This window comes from Heptranchias perlo, chromosome 4, assembly GCF_035084215.1.
Source record: "Heptranchias perlo isolate sHepPer1 chromosome 4, sHepPer1.hap1, whole genome shotgun sequence".
NCBI lineage: Eukaryota > Metazoa > Chordata > Chondrichthyes > Hexanchiformes > Hexanchidae > Heptranchias > Heptranchias perlo.
The window spans coordinates 24,208,818-24,229,899 of record NC_090328.1 but is presented as its reverse complement, the minus strand read 5'-3'; the positions used below and the strand labels follow the sequence as shown (position 1 = coordinate 24,229,899).

General features: G+C 41.7%; 1 protein-coding gene across 1 annotated transcript in view; it reads left to right on the top strand.

Annotated features, from left to right (window-relative positions):
- Positions 1-21,082, top strand: part of sorbs2b (sorbin and SH3 domain containing 2b) — a 259,709-nt gene that overhangs the window by 227,883 nt on the left and 10,744 nt on the right. The window contains exon 22 of the mRNA XM_067982104.1: positions 14,236-14,282. Within this exon, the coding sequence (XP_067838205.1) occupies positions 14,236-14,282 (47 nt within the window). The remainder of the gene's footprint in view (positions 1-14,235; positions 14,283-21,082) is intronic.

Below are 21,082 nucleotides of genomic sequence, written 5' to 3'. Positions count from 1 at the left end.
GTGGGAGAAAAGAACTCTGAATCATTTTTAAAAAAATTTCTCGTATGCATTTTTTTTTATACAACGAAACCTAGATAATGAAGATAAGTGGTATGTAATTTTTCGCACCATGTGCATTTGAATATAATCTACATCTTGATTTCAGTATTAGTTTGAGATAATTGTTCGCACAGCATAATTTCAAAGCCAATGATATGAACGTTTAATATATTCCATTACTCGTTTATCAGGTGTTAGTCGATTTAAAGTAATACATTCGTGTGCAGTCTTTCACACTCAGCATAATTTCAAAGCCAATGATATGAACGTTTAATATATTCCATTACTCGTTTAACAGGTGTTAGTCGATTTAAAGTAATACATTCGTGTGCAGTCTTTCACACTCTGCAACTATTGAGGCTTAAAGTAGTAATGAAACTTATAAATATGCTTTGTCTAGTTTTTAGGGTAAACTGACTCACTTAGGGAAAATCTCTTTAAGAGTTAATTTTGTTTTGCTTTTTCAAGCTATTTTAATGGAACTTGGCCCATTAGGTTATTTCACCTCCAGGAACTGATTTTAATCCAATTTAGCCCAATGAGATGAAAAGTGTCCTCGCACTGGTCACAAAATCCAATGTGGAATTCTTAGTGACATAAAGCTGCCTGCAATTTGGTACCAACAGGTTAGCCTCACTCAGACAACAGCCATATGGATGATTTGTGTGCAAAGCTTGCAGTATCACCCTGCTATACTAGAGGGGGGAATTGCTCTGAGGTTGGAGCCATGAGGGGTAATTTTAACCCCCAAGGACGGATGGGTTGGGGGCAGGTGGGGATGGTAAAAATTGTAAAAATGTACAACCTGACCCAATCCGCCTAAAACCCGCCCACTTCTGATTTTAATGGTGGCAAGTTGGGGGGCTTAGATGAAGGAATGGAGAGTTATATATCCAAGTGAGCAGACTACACTAAGTTAGGAGGCACAGTAAGTTGTGTGGATTGGAGCAGGAAGTTACAAAGGGATGCGGGCAGAATAAGGGATTGGGCAAAACTATGGCAGATGGAGTTCAATGTGGGGAAGTATGAGGATCTAAGAAGGAGAAATTGGAATATTTTCTTAATGGTGACAGACTAAGAGCTGTGGAGAAGCAAGGAGAGTTAGGTGTCCATGTGCACACATCACTGAAAGCTTGTGCGCAGGTACAAAAAGTAATCAATAAGGCTAATGGAATGTTGACCTTTATCTCAAGGGGGCTAGAATTCAAAAGTAAGGAAGTGATTATTCATTTGTACAAAGCCTTGGTCAGACCCCATCTGAAGTGCTGCATTGAATTTTGGGCACCGAATCTCTGGAAAGATGTATTGGCCATGGAAGCGATACAGTGCAGATTTACCAGAATGACACCAGATCTTAAAGGGTTGAAATATGAGGACAGGTTGTATAAACTTGATTGGTATTCTTTTCAGCTTAAATGGTTGAGGGGTGATCTAATCAAGGTATTTAAAATGATTAAGGAATTCAATAGGGTAGATATGGAGAAACTATTTCCTCAGGTGGGGGAATCCAGAACAAGAGGGCATAACTTAAAATTGGAGCTAGGCTATTTAGGAGGGGAATCGGGAAGCACTTTTTCACAAAGGGTAGTGTAAATCTGAAGCTCACTCCCCCAAAAGGCTGTGGATGCTGGGTCAATTGAAATTTTCAAGACTGAGATCGATAGAATTTCTTTTAAGGTTAGCATATCAAGGGATAGGAATCAACGGCAGGTAAATCGAATTGAGGTACAGATCAGCCATGATAAGAACATAAGAAATAGGAGTAGAAGTGGGCCATACAGCCCCTCGAGCCTGCTCCGCCATTCAATAAGATCATGGCTGATCTTTGACCTCAACTTCACTTTCCCGCCAACCTCCATATCACTTGATTCCCTAAGAGTCCAAAAATCTATCGATCTTAGCCTTGAATATACTCAATGACTGAGCATCCACAGCCCTCTGGGGTAGAGAATTCCAAAGATTCACAACCCTCTGAATGAAGAAATTCCTCCTCATCTCGGTCCTAAATGGCTGACCCCTTATCCTAAGACTATGCCCCCTTGTTCTAGACTCTCCAGACAGGGGAAAGAGCCTCCCAGCATCTATCCTGTCAAGCCCTCTCAGAATCTTATGTTTCAATGAGATCATCTCTCATTCTTCTAAACTCCAGAGATTATAGGCCCATTCTACTCAATCTCTCCTCATAGGACAACCCTCTCATCCCAGGAACCAATCTAATGATCCTTTTGTTGCACCACCTCTAAGGTAAGTATGGGTAAGGAGACCAAAACTGTACACCATACTCCAGGAGTGATCTCACCAAAGCCCTCTACAATTGCAGCAAGACTTCCTTTCTCTTGTACTCCAACTCCCTTTCAATAAAGGCCAACATACCATTTGCCTTCCTAATTGCCTGCTGTACCTGCATGTTAACTTTGTGTTTCATGTTCAAGGACACCTAAATCTCTCTGAACACCAACATTCAATAGTTTCTCACCATTTAAAAAATATTCTGTTTTTCTATTCTTCCTACCAAAGTGAATAACCTCACATTATACTCCATCTGCCACCTTCTTGCCCAATCACTTAACTTGTCTATATCCCTTTGCAGACTTTTTGTGTCCTCCTTACAGCTTACTTTCCCACTTAGCTTTCTATCGTCAACAAACTTGGATACATTGCACTCGGTCCCTTCATCTACGTCATTAATGTAGATTGTAAATAGCTGAGGCCCAAGCAATTATCCTTGCAGCACCCCACTAATTACAGCCTGCCAACCTGAAAATCTCCTGTTTATTCCTACTCTGTTTTCTGTCCATTAACCAACCCAATCCATGCTAATATATTACCCCCATCTAATTGAATGGTGGAACAGGCTCGATGGGCTGAATGGCCTACTCCAGTTCCTATGTTCTTTGTGGGCTGACTGAAACACGCCTGATAAAATGGTGCAAAGTGAGAGCGCAGCACGGGCTAGGTGAGTGCCACGCTGCCTCTATATTAACCTCCTGCACACTCTGCTCTCATCGGGGCATGGGGAGTTAAAATTGGGGCTTTAGATTCTAAACTGAATGACATCTCCCAGGTTTGTGGCTACCTTGATTTCAGTTCAAACCAGAGGATGTTAAATGACCTACCTCACGTGCGGATTGACGCTTATGTACCAGCCCTGTGCAGGTCTGCTTTTCTGTCAAGTCTGCAGTTCTAAGTAAACAGCGTTTTACATATGATCATTTTGCTCATACTCAGCTGAAGATTCACAAAAACACATTTGTAACTTTAGTATAAACTGAACTCATTAAAAGTCAAGCTCTTCAGCAAGAAATCTCTAAAGTTATTTGCTAACTCTATTGTCCAGAATCAATGTGAAATGTGGAGTATGATCTTCTCTATACTTCAGATGTACATTTAGGGACATCAAAATCTTCGTAGTTCAGTGCAAGTGTGCACAGAAATAATGGCCCAGATTTTACTGTGAAAATAATGGTGAGGCTAAAAGCACTCACCGTTATTTGTGCGAAAATCGGACAGCAACTTCTGGAGATGCACAGTTAAACACGAAAATCCGGAAGTTGCTGTCCAAGATGCACTGCTCCACCGTAATCTGCATGAAAACGGCATCTCGCCATCTGGCTCCCCATTCAAATGTGTGGAACAGCGTGAGGTTCCTGTACTGATGTCGTAGATACGGACTAAACTCGCCACAAAAGGCTTGTCCATTCCAGTCTAAGAACCCTATTAATGGTGTGGTAAGTCTTAATTACTGCCAAACAATATCTTTGGCACTGAAAATGAACTTTTACAACGCAGAGTCTCATTCCTTCAGCTTTTAATTGTTACTGGAGATTTTTTTTAAATATAAGTTTAAACATTTTTTTTTTACATTTTCTTTCTGTCTCTTTTATCTTTCTATCTTAATCCAATCTTTCTTTCCCTCTCTTTATTTTGCATTCTTTATCTGATTTGACATTGAATTCACTATTCTAATTTACACTTCCTGGTTCAGACTGCGCTGCTCTTAGACGATTCTTCAATCTGATTGCTTAAGGAGACATACAGTTGCTTGCCCTGTTCACACAGGTCTCAGATGCCCTGTAGAGGGTGTCGCGCTGTTTGGATCTCCCACTGACAGCAACTTGCTGTGCAAAACCCCATAGAAAGTCCATGGGCAAGTGCAAGTCTAACGAACGGCCGTTCGTTCGCCACTCACAGCAATACTTGGCTCATTGTGTATGTTTTATGCACAAGCGATATTCATGAACTGTATTAAAATAATCTTCAATTGTGGTCATGATTCAAATATGCAGTCTTGTATTTAAGTTTGTTTTCCCTATGTTTCAATTTATTTTTCCTTTTTTTTAAAGCTGGTATAAACATTATTGTAAGTCCTGTTAGATGCAAGTTTCCAATTGCATGCATATCGCTGGGTGCACTGTAATTACTGTGTTTTTCAAAAAAGAAATTGAAACTGCATCAGTGGTGGTGCATCAGTTAAAATATTTGCTTCATATTATTGCCTAATGTATCATAGTTTCTTCATCTAGGTAAGATGCCTAGAGGAAGTGATGATGTGGAGATGCCGGTGATGGACTGGGGTTGACAATTGTAAACAATTTTACAACACCAAGTTATAGTCCAACAATTTTTATTTGAAATCTACAAGCTTTCGGAGGCTTCCTCCTTCGTCAGGTAAATGTTCAGGAGCTCCTCGAAGCCTACGCATTTATACATATAGAACAATACATGGTTCTATATAGAACAATACCGGCATCTCCACATCATCACTTCCTCTAGGCATCTTACCTAGATGAAGAAACTATGATACATATAGAACAATACCATGTATTGTTCTATATGTATAAATGCGTAGGCTTCGAGGAGCTCCTGAACATTTACCTGACGAAGGAGGAAGCCTCCGAAAGCTTGTAGATTTCAAATAAAAATTGTTGGACTATAACTTGGTGTTGTAAAATTGTTTACAATAGAGGAAGTGAAGTATTCTCCTTCAAATCTTACCCATAGGAAATTGTATCTCCTACCAAAAGAACAAAACATCAGCTTAACATATTGCATTTTATATGGAACTTTTATTGAGCAAAGCAAGTTCAGTATTTTGAGGATACAGGCAATTTGATCCAATGGTTTAGTCAACCATTGATGCATGCATTATGCTGTGAAATTACTGCTTATTCTGCACTTGTGTCCAGTATGTTATTCCTATGTCAATATACCACTGGCAAGTTGTGGAAAATGGGTTTTCATGGGCAGGCTTTTTGTACGTAACCAGTACTGTAACTGAACAAATTGATGAACTGCAACAATATCCTGTTCGGTATCTTCTAAATTTGTCATTGAAAACTGCTTCCATTGTTTTGTGTTCTTTTTAACTTTGCTTTCTAAATTTTTCCTGTTTCCTTTCTTAAGTTGGCTTCTTGTCGAAGGCTCAATACAACATCCCCTGTTCTCTGGCATCATCATTCACCCTATCCAAATAAATCTGCAGTCCAGACAATCACCAATGAATGGATATCATTGACTGTTGGGCTGTCCCCTGTCAACACCCCAGCCCCTACACCGCCTCCTTATCCTGACAGCCTGTTGTCTGATTTAGTTACACTCACTTCTTTGGCAGTCACCTCCTATCAATCTGACCCAACCCCCTCAACAAATACTGCTTCCTGTGAAAAATGGGGTCATTTCATTCCAGTCACATCTTCAAAGGACCTTCCCAGCTCACCTGAAAGTCTGCACTATCCATTGTGCCCACCCCTGTCTAATGCTGTCTCACGTTCACCTATTTTCTCATTGCACATTATACCGAATAGATATGACACGAACATAATGCAGGTAGCAGACAGTTCTCAGGATACCCCTAAGAAATTTGAAACCATTCCCTCTGTCAGCGGGAAAACACCCGATGCTACAGAAGTTTCTTCAGTCATTACAGAATCATCTGATAGTAGCTCTCCAAAGAAATGCCTGCAGGTCGGGGATGAGCAGGAAGAGGAGCTCTGTGAAGAATTGCTGTCAATCCTTCAAGGAAGCCAGTCAAAGAATGATGGAATTAAGCACACACATTTCCATGGGCATAGTCCGGCTGTAACCAAGGAACCTCCAAAACTCTTTATAGAGGAAGATCCTAGTGAGGTCTATAAGACAGCAGTGGCAAATAAAAATAAACCAGTTATGTCTGATGAAGTTGAGAAGGAAGCGAGTATTGATACTGAGGTACAAATACAGTGTAGCAAAATCTAGTTCTAAAACTAACTTATTTGTTGTTTACTAAATTTAGACAATTACTTAATGCACTTCTGGACAAAATGTGTTTTAACTTTTTTTTTTCCAGTGTGTTTAACTTAAATATGAAGGTAGCCTTAAAATATTTTTAAAAGTTGACGCTGTCTCAGAAATAGCATGTCAATGTTGACTTTGTTTAAAGAGAATGGAGATAAATGAATGCCCATATGCTTAGAAAAATGATGAATGGTGTGTGCTAATAACCAACATTAGGAGAATATTCTAACAATTGCTATCTATTTAAGATTGCATGATTTTTATGTTGGCTGCCTTAAAAATGCAATTTCTGAAATATAGTCATAAATTAGATATATGTATTAAACAAAATACAATGGAAAGCCAGTTTTAGATCCAGTAAACAATAAATAAAAATGGTGCATCATTTTCAGTTTTGAAAATAACTTGCCATAGTTAGTACTTTTGTTGTTTTTTCTCTTTCAACTCTTCTTTTTTTTATATATACAGACTGGAACTGACAAAACTATTGCTTCTCCTCCCTCACATTTGCCTGCTGCATATTCATCCCCACTGCCAAAGACCACTCCCTCTATATCTCTTTCTACACCTCAGCAACTCCCTCAAAGACCCACATTCTCCACCAAATCATCTTCCAGTCAGGGAACTAGGTCTCCAAAGTTGAAGGTAACTTGGACAACATCAAGAGCAAAGGAACATGAATGATTGGAAATGAATGGCCAAAATGTTGTGCTTACTAAGTTTTTATCTGGACCCATGAGTTGGTAAACAGTTTATAAAGATATAATTGTTGGTGGGAATAGTGACTGAGTGGCACCAAGTATCGCAGAATGAAAAGATGTAGGTTTGTGCATCCTCACACTGTCCTGGGCAGCTGCAAGCAGAGCTTGAGCTACTTCCAACAGGGATAAAGAAAAATTGGACAGAGGTCTCTGCAAGGCTATTCACACCCCTCCTAGAGAGGGAGATGGGATATTTGAAAAGGGGATAACATCAAATTAAAAGCTACATTTCCACAAAAAAGGCAAAAATAAATGTAATTGGCATTGAGGAGCTCTGGGGAATTTAAGTAATCAGAATAGTGCAAAACAACAATGCAGGGAGATATTAAAGATAAAAGCATTTTATGTAAAAGAATAAATGGACTGTTTCCTTACCTCATGTATTGAATATTTCTTGCATCTGCTGCATTACTTTTTTTAAAAAGAGAGATATTGATTAGATTTATTCACATTATGTTTTCAATAAATGTTAAGCAAATATTACTCTCTTTGGTGCCACCTGTTACTAAACTGATAATGTCATAACTGCTGACAGATACTAAGACAATGATTTTTTTCTATTTGTTTGGGTTGTTACACCCTGATTCAGAAACCAGTTGCAAGTCACTGAAGATCCATTTTAAAATCATATCTGAAACTGTTAATATTTTGACAGAAGTCTCTGAAATTAGAACATTTTTTGTGTTAGAATAAAAATTTGACCCAACTTCATGTAGATACTTTAGCCAAGCTCAAAAAATAAGCACCTTACAATGGTGGCACTGCTGGCTCTATTGCCAGTGTGTTGCTTTACACCCACAATTCCATACATGATGAGCTCCTATTCTCAACTGTGCTGTTGTGGGAGGAACACAGATTGGGGGGGTAAATCAACATTTCAGGAAGGAAGGGAAAGTTTTTCACTTGTCGCTGCTCTCACACTAACTGCAAAGGAACTGGCATAAGCCTGGGGAGATGGACTCTTTCCTCTCCATAGGGGAAAGTACACGGGATAAGGATCCCTTATGAAGGGAAAAAAGGTGAAATTCAAATAAATTATTTACAAGGAAGAATCTTCAATCGATTTAGACCCTGTGTAATAAACAGGAGAAGTATAATTTATCTTCAGTTTGGTTTACTACAGATAGTCCGATAGAGATGTAGTACCATCAATGAAAAAGCTGCGATCTTTAGTTTAAATGGGGAGAGACAAACATATCTTACCAACTCACTTGTCCTTTTGAGAGTTTACTTCATTTTCAATGGCTGCATGTTTTGTGAAAACTGAAGTGTAATCACCTTTTGTTTACGTATTGTACCTACCGTAAACACACCTGTACACATTGTACACTCCTTGTTGATTAATGACTTGATGCCACCATGTTCTATTCATTCATTAAGTGTTCAGAATTCACACTTAAATATCCGCGAGCATTTCCTGTTGTTGCATAACTTCTTTATGCAATGAAAGGTTTTCCAAGCATGCCAGGAGCAGCACCAGGCGTATCTAAAAATGAGGTGCCAACCTGGTGAAGCTACAATACAGGACTACATGCATGCTAAACAGCAGAAGCAGCATGCCATAGACAGAGCTAAGCAATCCCACAACCAACGGATCAGATCAAAGCTCTGCAGTCCTGCCAATTCCAGTCATGAATGATGGTGGACAATTAAACAACTAACGGGAGGAGGAGGCTCCATGAACATCCCCATCCTCAATGATGGCAGAGCCCAGCATGTGAGTACAAAAGACAAGGCTGAAGCGTTTGCAACATCTTCAGCCAGAAGTGCCGATTCATGGATGATCCATCTCAACCTCCTCCTGAGATCCCCACCATCACAGAAGCCAGTCTTAAGCCAATTCGATTCACTCCACATGATATCAAGAAATGGCTGAGTGCACGGAATACAGTAAAGGCTATGGGCCCCAACAACATCCCGGCTGTAGTGCTGAAGACTTGTGCTCCAAAACTAGCTGCGCCTCTAGCCAAACTGATCCAGAACAGCTACAACACTGGCATCTACCCAACAAAGTGGAAAATTGCCCAGGTATGTCCTGTCCTCAAAAAGCAGGACAAATCTAAACCAGCCAATTCCAGCCCCATCAGTCTACTCTCAATCGTCAGCAAAGTGATGGACGGTGCCGTCGACAGTGCTATCAAGCGACACTTACTCACCAATAACCTGCTCACCGATGCTCAGTTTGGGTTCCGCCAGGACCACTCTGCTCCAGACCTCATTGCAGCCTTGGTCCAAACATGGACAAAAGAGAGCTGAATTCCAGAGGTGAGGTGAGAGTGACTGCCCTTGACATCAAGGGAGCATTTGACTGAGTGTGGCACCAAGGAGCCCTAGTAAAACTGAAGTCAATGGGAATCAGGGAAAAACTCTCCAGTGGCTGGAGTCATACCTAGCACAAAGGAAGATGGTAGTGGTTGTTGGAGGCCAATCATCTCAGCCCTAGGATATTGCTGCAGGAGTTCCTCAGGGCAGCGTCCTGGACCCAACCATCTTCAGCTGCTTCATCAATGACCATCCCTCCATCGTAAGGTCAGAAGTGGGGATGTTTGCTGATGATTGCACAGTGTTTAGTTCCATTTTCACCCCCTCGGATAATGAAGCAGTCCGTGCCCGCATGCAGCAAGACCTGGACAATATCTAGGCTTGGCTGATAAGTGGCAAGTAACATTAGTGCCAGGCAATGACCGTCTCCAACAAGAGAGAGTCTAACCACCTCCCCTTGACATTCAACAGCATTACCATCGCCGAATCCCCCACCATCAACATCCTGGGGGTCACCATTGACCAGAAACTTAACTGGACCAGCCACATAAATACTGTGGCTACAAGAGCAGGTCAGAGGCTGGATGTTCTGCAGCAAGTGACTCACCTCCTGACTCCCCAAAGCCTTTCCACCATCTACAAAAGCACAAGTCAAGAATGTAATGGAATACTCTCCACTTACCTGGATGAGTGCAGCTCCAACAACACTCAAGAAGCTCGACACCATCCAGGACAAAGCAGCCTGCTTGATTGGTATCCCATCCACCACCTTAAACATTCACTCCCTCCACCACCGGCACACCAAGGCTGCAGGGTGTACCATCTACAGGATGCACTGCAGCAACTCGCCAAGGCTTCTTCGACAGCAGCACCTAAACCCATAGCCTCTACCACCTAGAAGGACAAGGACAGCCGGCGCATGGTTACACCACCACCTGCACGTTCCCCTCCAAGTCACACACCATCCCGACTTGGAAATATATCACCGTTCCTTCGTCGCTGGGTCAAAATCCTGGCACTCCCTACCTAACCACACGGACTGCAGCGGTTCAAGAAGGCGGCTCGCCACCACCTTCTCAAGGGCAATTAGGGATGGGCAATAAATGCTGGCCTCGCCAGCGCCGCCCACATCCCATGAATGAATTTTTAAAAAACTTAAGGTGCAAAAGCAGTAGAACTGTAGCTTTGGTGTGAAGTGGCTTAGCTTCATACCAGTGCCGCAGTTATAGCGTTATTGCAGTCTCAATCCAGAGTCAGGCCCAACCTGACACCAGAGCAAAGAGGAGCGAGACCTCCTAGTGGACATAGTCTCATTCTGATTCACTTTGGACCTTGAGTCCTTATCTGCACTCCACAAGTTTAGTGTCCGTAGGAAGCCAAAACCACTACGCACTAAATTTATTTGAATTAGGTTATGAAATTCCATTCAGACTTTGCCTTTCTAGCTCTTGTATGATATAATATTTGTACCTTTCCTTAAGTGTCTTTGCTCTTTTAAAATAACTTTAACTCTAACTCTAGGCAGTCTGATTGCACTTTTGTGGCTCTTACAGACTGGACTGAGGACTGATGTAGCTATTGTCGGTAAACCTCCTCGCAGCCCCGTGATGTCTAAGCGATCCTGCAGTTCGCCTGTCAGGAGTTGTTTTTCACCATCTCATAGGGTAGGGGAATTGGGAAAGCATACCGCCAGACATGTAAAATTGTTTGCTTTTTGCTGAATTGTGTTTGGTGAATTTAATTAATATTTCTTTCTTTGACCTAATTTCTGCTGCATTCTGTAGCTTACTGGAGTGTGTTTATATTTTAGGAGATCTTGTTGTTCGTGAGACTCACCCCCTCCCATCACCACATCATCCCACAATGTTGTAGTGTGCTATGATAATGTTTTACACAGCAGGTTACAGGAGAATTATTCTTTACCGTTTACTAAACTAGACAATTTCTGTAAACTTAGTGATCTCCTATGGTGCCACTCCTGTGAAAATATTGAACATAATGATATTAAAAATCTGTCATCTAATTATTTGCATGTTAGTTGCTATCCATATCAATTGTATCCGCACGCCACTTTTTCCAGTTTCTGACCCCGTTCCAAATTCTGGAGATTGAGGTCATTTGAATAAAAGGGGCAGGTGGCATTAACAGCACTACTTGCAAGAACACTGAAATTCTAGAATGGCACATTGCCACTCTTTTTGGGAGTCGCATGCCAATCTGGCAGGAAGTAAAAAGTTCTGTTCTTTGCTGTTCCCTTGCGGTTTTGCTGTTTTCCTCACAACAATCAATGCCTCTCAGATTGTTATCATTGGATTATGGTGCTGGCCCCCATTTCTGTTGTATGACTGTGGCATCGCACCTGGGGAATATTCCGCCATCATTTTGGCATTCTGAAAGCTGAACAAAAAGGGGCATCAACCCTTAGGAATGGTTTCCACCTCAAATTCTTCCCCTACTACCCAAAATGAGTCAGATTTTCTAACCCTGGGTCTCAGCTGACCTGTGATGTATTAGAAGATGGTGTACTTTAGGTTAGGGATGTTCATGAGACCCGGATCGGGTGGATCAGGCTATATACGTTCGTGATTTGGAAAATGAGAATGGTAAGTTTGTGAGTTGAATTTTTTTATGTGTATATTATGTTAGAAATGATATTTTTCAGGGTGTATAGTCGGCTGGGTGGGAGAACTTTTTGATGGAAAATGATTGGGTTGCAAACTGAAATTGAGGAGACAGGTTTTGCACAATATGATTGGTGAATAATGAAAGGAGAAACACAGAGGCCTGAAATAGTGCGGTCCAGACCCGAATAAACAAACTCCCAACTTCAAGATTCTAAGATGCATAGATGAAGTGAATCCCAATTAATTGTTTGACATTACTGCAGTTGTGTAACCAGGGGACACAGACTCCAGCTCAGAAGAAGGAAGGTAAACATACAGTTTGGATTTAACTTCTAAGCAAAGGCTGGTAAATGTGTGAAACATACTAGCCAGGGAAGTGAAGTGTCAGCAAATTCAGAGGGATTTTTTTTTGGTGTAAAAGGTTGTCCCGAGATTATGGAGGTCGAGTAAAATATGGTATCTTGTGATTTTTGGAACTGGCCAACAGTCTCTTCTTCTTTACTTGAGCAGTATTGCATCCTGGGGAACAGAAAGAATAGGAGCAACACAGATGCAGATGGGGGAAGGAGAGAGAATCTCTTGGCAGTGGGGGAGTGAATCTGAGAGAGGGAGAGAGAACCTCTTGAGAAGGGGAGGGAAAGCCTTAATGGGGCTCAGTCATTGGGGAATGGGGCAGAGGAAGACACCCTGTTGGTCGATAGAGATTGTATTTGAGGAAGGGGAGAGAGAGACTCCCAAGTGAGCAATTACCAACAAGAGAGATAAAGAAGAGATATCCTGTTTTGGGTGGAGGGACAGCCTCTGTCAATGTTGAGGAGGGGGCACAGATAGGTGCCCTGTTGTGAAGAGGAAAGAAGAGAGGGAGAGAAAAGCTGTTCCGGGGAGGCATCTCTGGCTTTTCTGGTAGCAAGGGGAACATTTGCTGTTGGTGTTCAGTGGACCCGCATTATAAAACAGCAAGTCCTCTGACTCGCTCTGAACACCATGAGAGATCCACTGTATATTAAACGCTCTTTCCAATTCAGGAAAAGAAAGTGGGAGGCAGGGAAGTGCTCACCATTACATCAGTCTCACATTTTGTTGATTATTGTTGAAAATCTAAAATTTTTGAACATCCACTTAAAAACATGGGGCTAGAAAGTCTAAAGGGATTGCTTTTAACTCAAAAGTACTTCCCCACCTCTACCTGAAAGTATAGTTCTTGAAGTATGAGATACCTATATTGAAATACCATGGAGCTGGTTGCCTCCAGAAGACCTACCATTTTGAGTCTCCTTCCTTCGTGATATAAATTACAGGAAGGAAATCACACGTATTTGAGAGCAGCTCCAATGAGTACAATGGGGCCGCAGTTTGGAACAGACTGGGAACTGATGTGAAGCTATGTGATCCCAGAAAACACACTGCTGGCTACTGGATACTGCTGCTTACGGTTTGTATTACTGAGTCAACTACAGGACCAACAAGATTTTCTTGAACCATGCTAGATTAATTTAACGTAGCAGGGCATTCTGAGATTCTGGCTCAGGCCTCTGTTTGCTCAGTTAAAAATCTTCGCTGTTCGCATTCTGATCAGCAATAAAAGCTTTAAGAGGATTAACAGAAAAGGAGATGAGAATAACAGTTAGCAACTTTTGAAGTGGATCGATCCCTTTACACATCAACCTTTAATTCCCACCATCCAGCCTTGTCATATTTTATATAGTGTGCAAATATAGACAACTTGGGTTTTATTTATTCAATTTCTACCATATCTGTCTGGTGATAAGTCACCAATAATTTCCAATGAAAAGGGTGTGCACACAACGAGCATTGTGGGATAAACAAGTTTGATTGTTCATGACCGATGGCAAAGTGTTTCATTAATGTAGGATTTTAATTATTTTGCAGAGCAATATCATGTCTTTCAATTCTTTCTGTTTATTGGGAACATCTAGCATGCATGAGAAATAAAAGCATAAGCCTCCCGTGCAGTGTGTGTACAGAATGACCTGACCTGAGGTTTGTCTTTGCAGTGTTGAGATCAGTGTGAAGCTGAGCATGTGTAACGCATGATGGTGCGTGTACTGAAGGCTCTTTGCTGCAGTGTTGTTTTGGCTTGTCTCCTCTACAGCTTCCATTTCAGTAACTCTTCATTTTAATTAGAAGTGTCGTTTCTTGTTTCCAGATCTGAATGGATTTCGCAAAGAACTTACACCGGTTTCATTTAAAGCTATTCTTTTGTTTTCTGTCTAATAACGACTGCGACTTAAATCGAATGTGTTTTTTTCCCACAGCCCCAACAACCTGCCCTTGTCCATGAAGGTTCACAGATTGGAGAACCGTGAGTACAGTTTTATTCTGAATAAAGTTTTTTTTTAAAAAGCAGCAAAAATAAAACTAATGGGCCGGTTTTAATTTAATATACTGAAAACCTGCCACTGAAGTTCAGAGTTAAAACTACTCCGCAACCAAGGAGAGCGAGATGTTGCTTTGCAAGTGCTTTAAAAGCTAGCTGATCATCTGCAGAAAGTTCATCTTAATGCGGTAACTCAAAGGTAGATGGTGTGTTGTGCTGATCCGCTAAGGCAAAACTTTCATGTTTCTCATTGATCCAATGCAAAGAATCTTGTAGAGATTGCTGCCAATGGTTTTTCAAATCTGAACCTGTGTGAATTAAATTAACTCTAGAATTTTGTGTATTATGTCAGAAATGAGAAGCTGAATTTAGATTATCCAGGCTATTTTAAGACTGGCATTCTGGTGGTATCAGCTCTTTGGTTAAATTTGAGTCAATTTAATTCAATTTAACTCTCACCTGGGACTCAGAAGATTGTGGGATCAAAGCCACTCCAGAGACTGAAGCACATAAATCAACAACAACAACTTGCATTCGTGTAGCCTTTAATGTAGTAAAATGTCCCAAAGCACTTAACAGGAACGTAATCAGACCATTTTAAGCAGCGTCTTAAAGGAGGAGAGAGATGTGGAGAAGCAAAGAGGTTTGGGGAGGGAATTCCAGAGCTTAGGGCCTAGATGGCTGAAGGCACAGCCGCCAGTGGTGAAGTGAAGGAAGTGAGGCATGCACAAGAGGCCAGAGTTGGAGGAACGCGGAGCACTCGGAGGGTTGTAGGGCTGGAGGAGGTTACTGGGATAGAGAGGGGTGAGGCAATGGAGGGATTTGAACATGGAGATAAGAATTTTTAAATTGAGGCGTTGGTGGACCGGGAGCCAATGTTGGTCGGTGAGCACAGGGGTGATGGGTGAATGGGACTTGGTGCAAGTTAGGATATGGGCAGCAGATGAGCTCAAGTTTATGGAGGGCAAAAGATGGGAGGCCAGCCAGAAGAACATTGGAAGAGTGGAGTCTGGAGTTAACAAAAGCATGGATAAGAGTTTCACTAGCAGATGGACTGAGGCAGGGGTGGGGACGGGCAATATTATGGAGGTATGATCAACCGTGTCAAAGTCTAAAGACAGGTCGAGAAGAATGAGGAGGGATAGTGCACCACGGTCACAATTATAGAGGATGTCATTTGTGATTTTGATGAGGGCCATTTCAGTGCTGTGGCAGGGACGAAAACCTGATTGGAGAGGTTCAAATATGGAGTTGTGGGAAAGATGGACACAGACTAAGGGGCCAAAGGTGGGTTTTTTTGAGGAAGGGAGCGATGACGGCAGATTTGAAAAGAAGCGGGACAGTACCTGAGGAAACGGAACCGTTTACAATATCAGCTAGCATGGGGCAATCAAGGCTGATACTTCTGTGCAGTACTGAAGGAGTGCTGTATTGTCATGAGGTTTGTAATAGATGTTAAACCAAGGTCCCTTCTGCCTGCTCAGATGGATGTAAAAGTTCCCACAGTACTATCAAAAGAAGAACAGGAGAGTTCTCCTGGTGTCCTATCCCTTAACCAACACCACGAAAAACAGATTATCTGGTCATCTATTGCTCTTTGTAGGACCTTATAGTCAAATTGGCTGCCATGCTTGTCTACATTACAACAGTGACTGCACTTCAAAATGTAATTCCTTGTCTGTGAAGTGCTTTGGAACATCCTGATGATATGAAAGGTTCACTCCTTCTTCCTATAAGCAGTAAATATTTCAAATTGTGTACCACTGAGGTTTGGTTATATTTTTTTAAAAAAAGGAACTTGCATTTACATAATGCTAAATACGATTAAAATCACTAAGGAATTGGTACTCAGTAAATTAATGGGACTCAAGGCGGATAAATCCCCTGGACCTGATGGCTTACATCTGAGGGAAGTGGCAGTAGGGATTGTGGATGCTTTGGTAATAATTTTCCAAAATTCTCTGGACTCGGCAGATTGGAAAACTGCTAATGTAACACCCTTATTTAAAAAGGGTAGTAGGCAGAAGGCTGGAAATTATAGACCAGTTAGCCTAACATCTGTGGTGGGTAAAATTTTGGAGTCTATTATTAAGGAATACTGCATACAGTTTTGGTGTCCATACTTAAGAAAAGACATACTTGCTCTCGAGGCAGTACAAAGAAGGTTCACTCGGTTAATCCCGGGGATGAGGGGGTGGACATATGAGGAGAGGTTGAGTAGATTGGGACTCTACTCATTGGAGTTCAGAAGAATGAGAGGCGATCTTATTGAAACATATAAGATTGTGAAGGGGCTTGATCGGGTGGATGCGGTAAGGATGTTCCCAAGGATGGGTGAAACTAGAACTAGGGGGCATAATCTTAGAATAAGGGGCTGCTCTTTCAAAACTGAGATGAGGAGAAACTTCTTCACTCAGAGGGTGGTAGGTCTGTGGAATTTGCTGCCCCAGGAAGCTGTGGAAGCTACATCATTAAATAAATTTAAAACAGAAATAGACAGTTTCCTAGAAGTAAAGGGAATTAGGGGTTAAGGGGAGCGGGCAGGAAATTGGACATGAATTTAAATTTGAGGTTAGGATCAGATCAGCCATGATCTTATTGAATGGCGGAGCAGGCTCGAGGGGCCGATTGGCCTACTCCTGCTCCTATTTCTTATGTTCTTATGTTCTTACATTTTGGGATGTCCCGAGAGATATATCATCTGCAATTAATCACTTTGTAATTATTTTGTGGAAAAACAGGCCAGAATGATCTGGTAATTGGACAGATAAATATGGCTCTGTTCCAAAAGAAGTTCAAAATGTATATTGTTTAAAGCTTTAACAGATCCTGAGCAAGCAAGATGACGTGTAATACCTGCTCATCAGCCATTCTATGTATAGTACATTCCATTGCGTCTTTGATCTTGGTTAACAAATAGGGAGATTTCTGTGTTTTAATTCTTGACAGTTTTGAAACCACTGGAGTTAAAATGGAAGCTGCCTTTCTTTGAACTTTGGGGTCTTTATTATGAAATACACACTGAAGACTTATGCTTAGTTAAGTTCTGAAACCAATTCTTGATTCTGTTGGTTGACACAGGAATTATGTTACCCATATACAGCATTGATTCATTAAAGTTCTATGAAAGGCTGTTTCATTCAAAAACCTTGTCATGTAATGAACCGTGCAAGAAAAATGTTCTAGAAAAGAACATTTTAATCTATTTATGGACTGATTCTTTGTTTTAGTTGTTGTACTTATAGTTTCTTGCTGTGTTTTACTGCCTTTTATTACCTTGCTTGTAAAGAAATGTGACAGTTCAATCTAAATGCATTGATCTGATTGTGTGTTATTTACCGCCTTTCAGAGAAAACATCTGTATGTGGTGCCCATTCCATATGGGCACCACATACAGATTATACTATAGATTATACTATACTATAGATAAGGAGTCATTGTTAGTCCTGTGAAATTCACAGTGCAGGTTTCGATTGATAGATAGCCCAGTCTGCATACATTGGCTGCCTTACTGCAATGAGCACCAGTTAAGAGTATTGGGAGAAAGCCCACACCATAACAACAAGCAAGTGATTTTGGTGATTCCATAATTAATGCTCAAGACATGGTTCTCAGAAGCCCTGGCAATAAGCAGAGACAGAATCCGGCAGCACTGGAGGAGAGATCCTCTCTCACAGCCAGAGGATTAAATATTAGAACTGAAACTGGAAACATTCCTATTGACACTCTGTTTATTGAAAGGCAATATCTATTAGTACAGAATCTGTCGCCTTTGTTGGTAGATGTCTTTCTTAGTTGTTGCACAGGATCCACTGATAGAGTTTAGAACATAAAGTAGAATCATAGAATAGTTGCAGTACAGAAGGAGGCCAATCGGCCCATCGAGCCCATGCCGGCTCTTTGCAAGAGCAGTCCAGTTAGTCCCTTTCCATGTAGCCCTGCCTATTTTTTCCCTTCAAGTATTTATCCAATTCCTTTTTTGAAAGCCATGATTGAATCTGCTTCCACCGCCCTTTCAGGCAGCGCATGCCCGATCATAACTATATGATGCGTAAAAATGTTTTTCCTCATGTCGCCTTTGGTTCTTTTGCCAATCACCTTTAAATCTGCCTCCCCTGGTTCTTGAGCCTTCAGCCAATGGGAACAGTTTCTCTTTATTTACTTTATGTAAACTCTTCATGATATTGAACATTTCTATCAAATCTCCTCTCAACTTTCTCTGCTCCTCCAGTCTATCCAAGTAACTCAAGTCCCTCATTGCTGGAACCATTCTAGTGAATCTTTTCTGCACCCTCTCTAAGGCCTTCGCATCCTTCCTAAAGTGCTGTGCCCAGAATTGGACACAATACTCCCGTTGCGACCGAACCAGTGTTTTATAAAGGTTCAACGTAACTTCGTTGCTTTTGTACTCTATGCCTCTATTTATAAAGCCCAGGATCCATATGCTTTTTTAACTGCTTTTTCAACCTGTCCTGCCACCTTCAAAGATTTGTGCACATATACCCCCAGGCTCTCTGTTCCTGTACCCCCATTAGAATTGTATGTATGTACCATTTAATTTATATTGCCTGTCCTCGTTTTTCCTGCCAAAATGTATCACTTTGTGCTTCTTTGCATTAAATTTCATCTTCCATGTGTCCGCACATTCCACCAGCCTGTTTATGTCCTTTTGAAGTCTATTACTATCCTCCTCACTGTTTACTACACTTCCTTTCGTGCCGGACAAGTGCCAGGCAATGACCATCTCCAACAAGAGAGAGTCTAACCACCTCCCCTTGACATTCAATGGCATTACCATCACCGAATCCCCCACCATCAACATCCTGGGGGTCACCATTGACCAGAAACTTAACTGGACCAGCTACATAAATACTGTGGCTACAAGAGCAGGTCAGAGGCCGGGTATTGTGCGGCGAGTGACTCACCTCCTAACTCCCCAAAGCCTTTCCACCATCTACAAGGCACAAGTCAGGAGTGTGATGGAATACTCTCCACTTGCCTGGGTGAGTGCAGCTCCAACAACACCCAAGAAGCTCGACACCATCCAGGACAAAGCAGCCCGCTTGATTGGCACCCCATGCACCACCCTAAACACTCCCTCCACCACCGGCGCACAGTGGCTGCAGTGTGTACCATCCACAGGATGCACTGCAGCAATTCACCAAGGCTTCTTCGACAGCACCTCCCAAACCCGCGACCTTAGAAGGACAAAGGCAGCAGGCACATGGGAACAACACCACCTGCACGTTCCTCTCCAAGTCACACACCATTACGACTTGGAAATATCGCCGTTCCTTCATCGTCGCTGGATCAAAATCCTGGAATTCCCTACCTAACAGCACTGTGGGAGAACCTTCACCACACGGGCTGCAGCGGCTCAAGAAGGCGGCTCACCACCACCTTCTCCAGGGCAATTAGGGATGGGCAATAAATGCTGGCCTTGCCAGCGACGCCCACATCCCATGAACAAATTTTTTTTTTAAGTTTTGTCATCTGCAAATTTTGAAGTTGTGCCCTGTACACCCAAGTCCAAGTCATTAATCTATATCAAAAAAAGCAATGGTAGTACTAGTACTAATCCTAGTACCAACCCCTGGGGAACACCACTATACCTTTCTTCAGTCCGAAAAACAACCGTTCACCACTCCTCTTTGTTTTGTGTCACTTAGCCAATTCTGTATCCATGCTGCCACTGCCTCTTTTATTCCATGGGCTTCAGTTTTGCTGACAAGCCTATTATGTGGCACTTTATCAAACACCTTTTGAAAATCTATATACACAACATCAACCTCATCAACCCTCTCTGTTACCTCATCAAAAAACTCAATCAACTTGGTTAAACACAATTTGCCTTTAACAAATCTGTGCTGGCTTTCCTTTATTAATCTACACTTGTCCAAGTGATTACTAGTTTTGTCCCGGATTATCATTTCTAAAAGCTTCCCCACCACTGAGGTTAAACTGACTGGCCTGTAGTTGCCAGGTTTATCCTTACACCCTCTTTTGAACAAAGGTTTGCAATTGCATTTGCAATTCTCCAGTCCTCTAGCACCACCCCCATATCTAAGGAGGATTGGTAGATTATGGCCAGTACCTCTGCAATTTCCACCTCTACTTCCCTCAGCAACCTTGGGTGCATCCCATCCGGACCAGGTGAATTAGCCAGCCTTTCTAGTACCTCCTTTATCAATTTTTAGCCCATCCAGTATCTCAACTACCTCCTCTATTACTGTGATTTTAGCAGCATCTTCTTCCTTGATAAAGGCAGATACAATGTACTCATTTAGTACCTCAGCCATGCCCTCTGCCTCCATGCGCAGATCTCCTTTATGGGCCCTAATCAGCCCCACCCCTCCTCTTGCTACCCGTTTACTATTTATATGCCTATAGAAGACTTTTGGATTCCCTTTTATGTTAGCCGCCAGTCTATTCTCTTACTCTCTTTGTCCCTCTTATTTTCTTTTTCACTTCTCCTCTGTACTTTCTACATTCAGCCTAGTTCTCATTTGTATTATCAACCTATAACATCTATCATATGCCCCCTTTTTCTACTTCATCTTACTCTATCTCTGGGGGAAAGTTTATTCGGTAGTGTTCTACAAAGTTGGTTACCCTATCTTGTGCAGTGTTACTCACTTTCTAGAGAACCTGCAGTTTTTGTTCAACATTGTTTTAAAACCCAGTTCTGTTTGAGTTTGTATTGTGGCTATTTCAGTTTTTCATTACCTGTTTACGTGTGGTGCATTGGGGAATCACCAGTTGGTGCGTTAGTTTATTCAACCTAT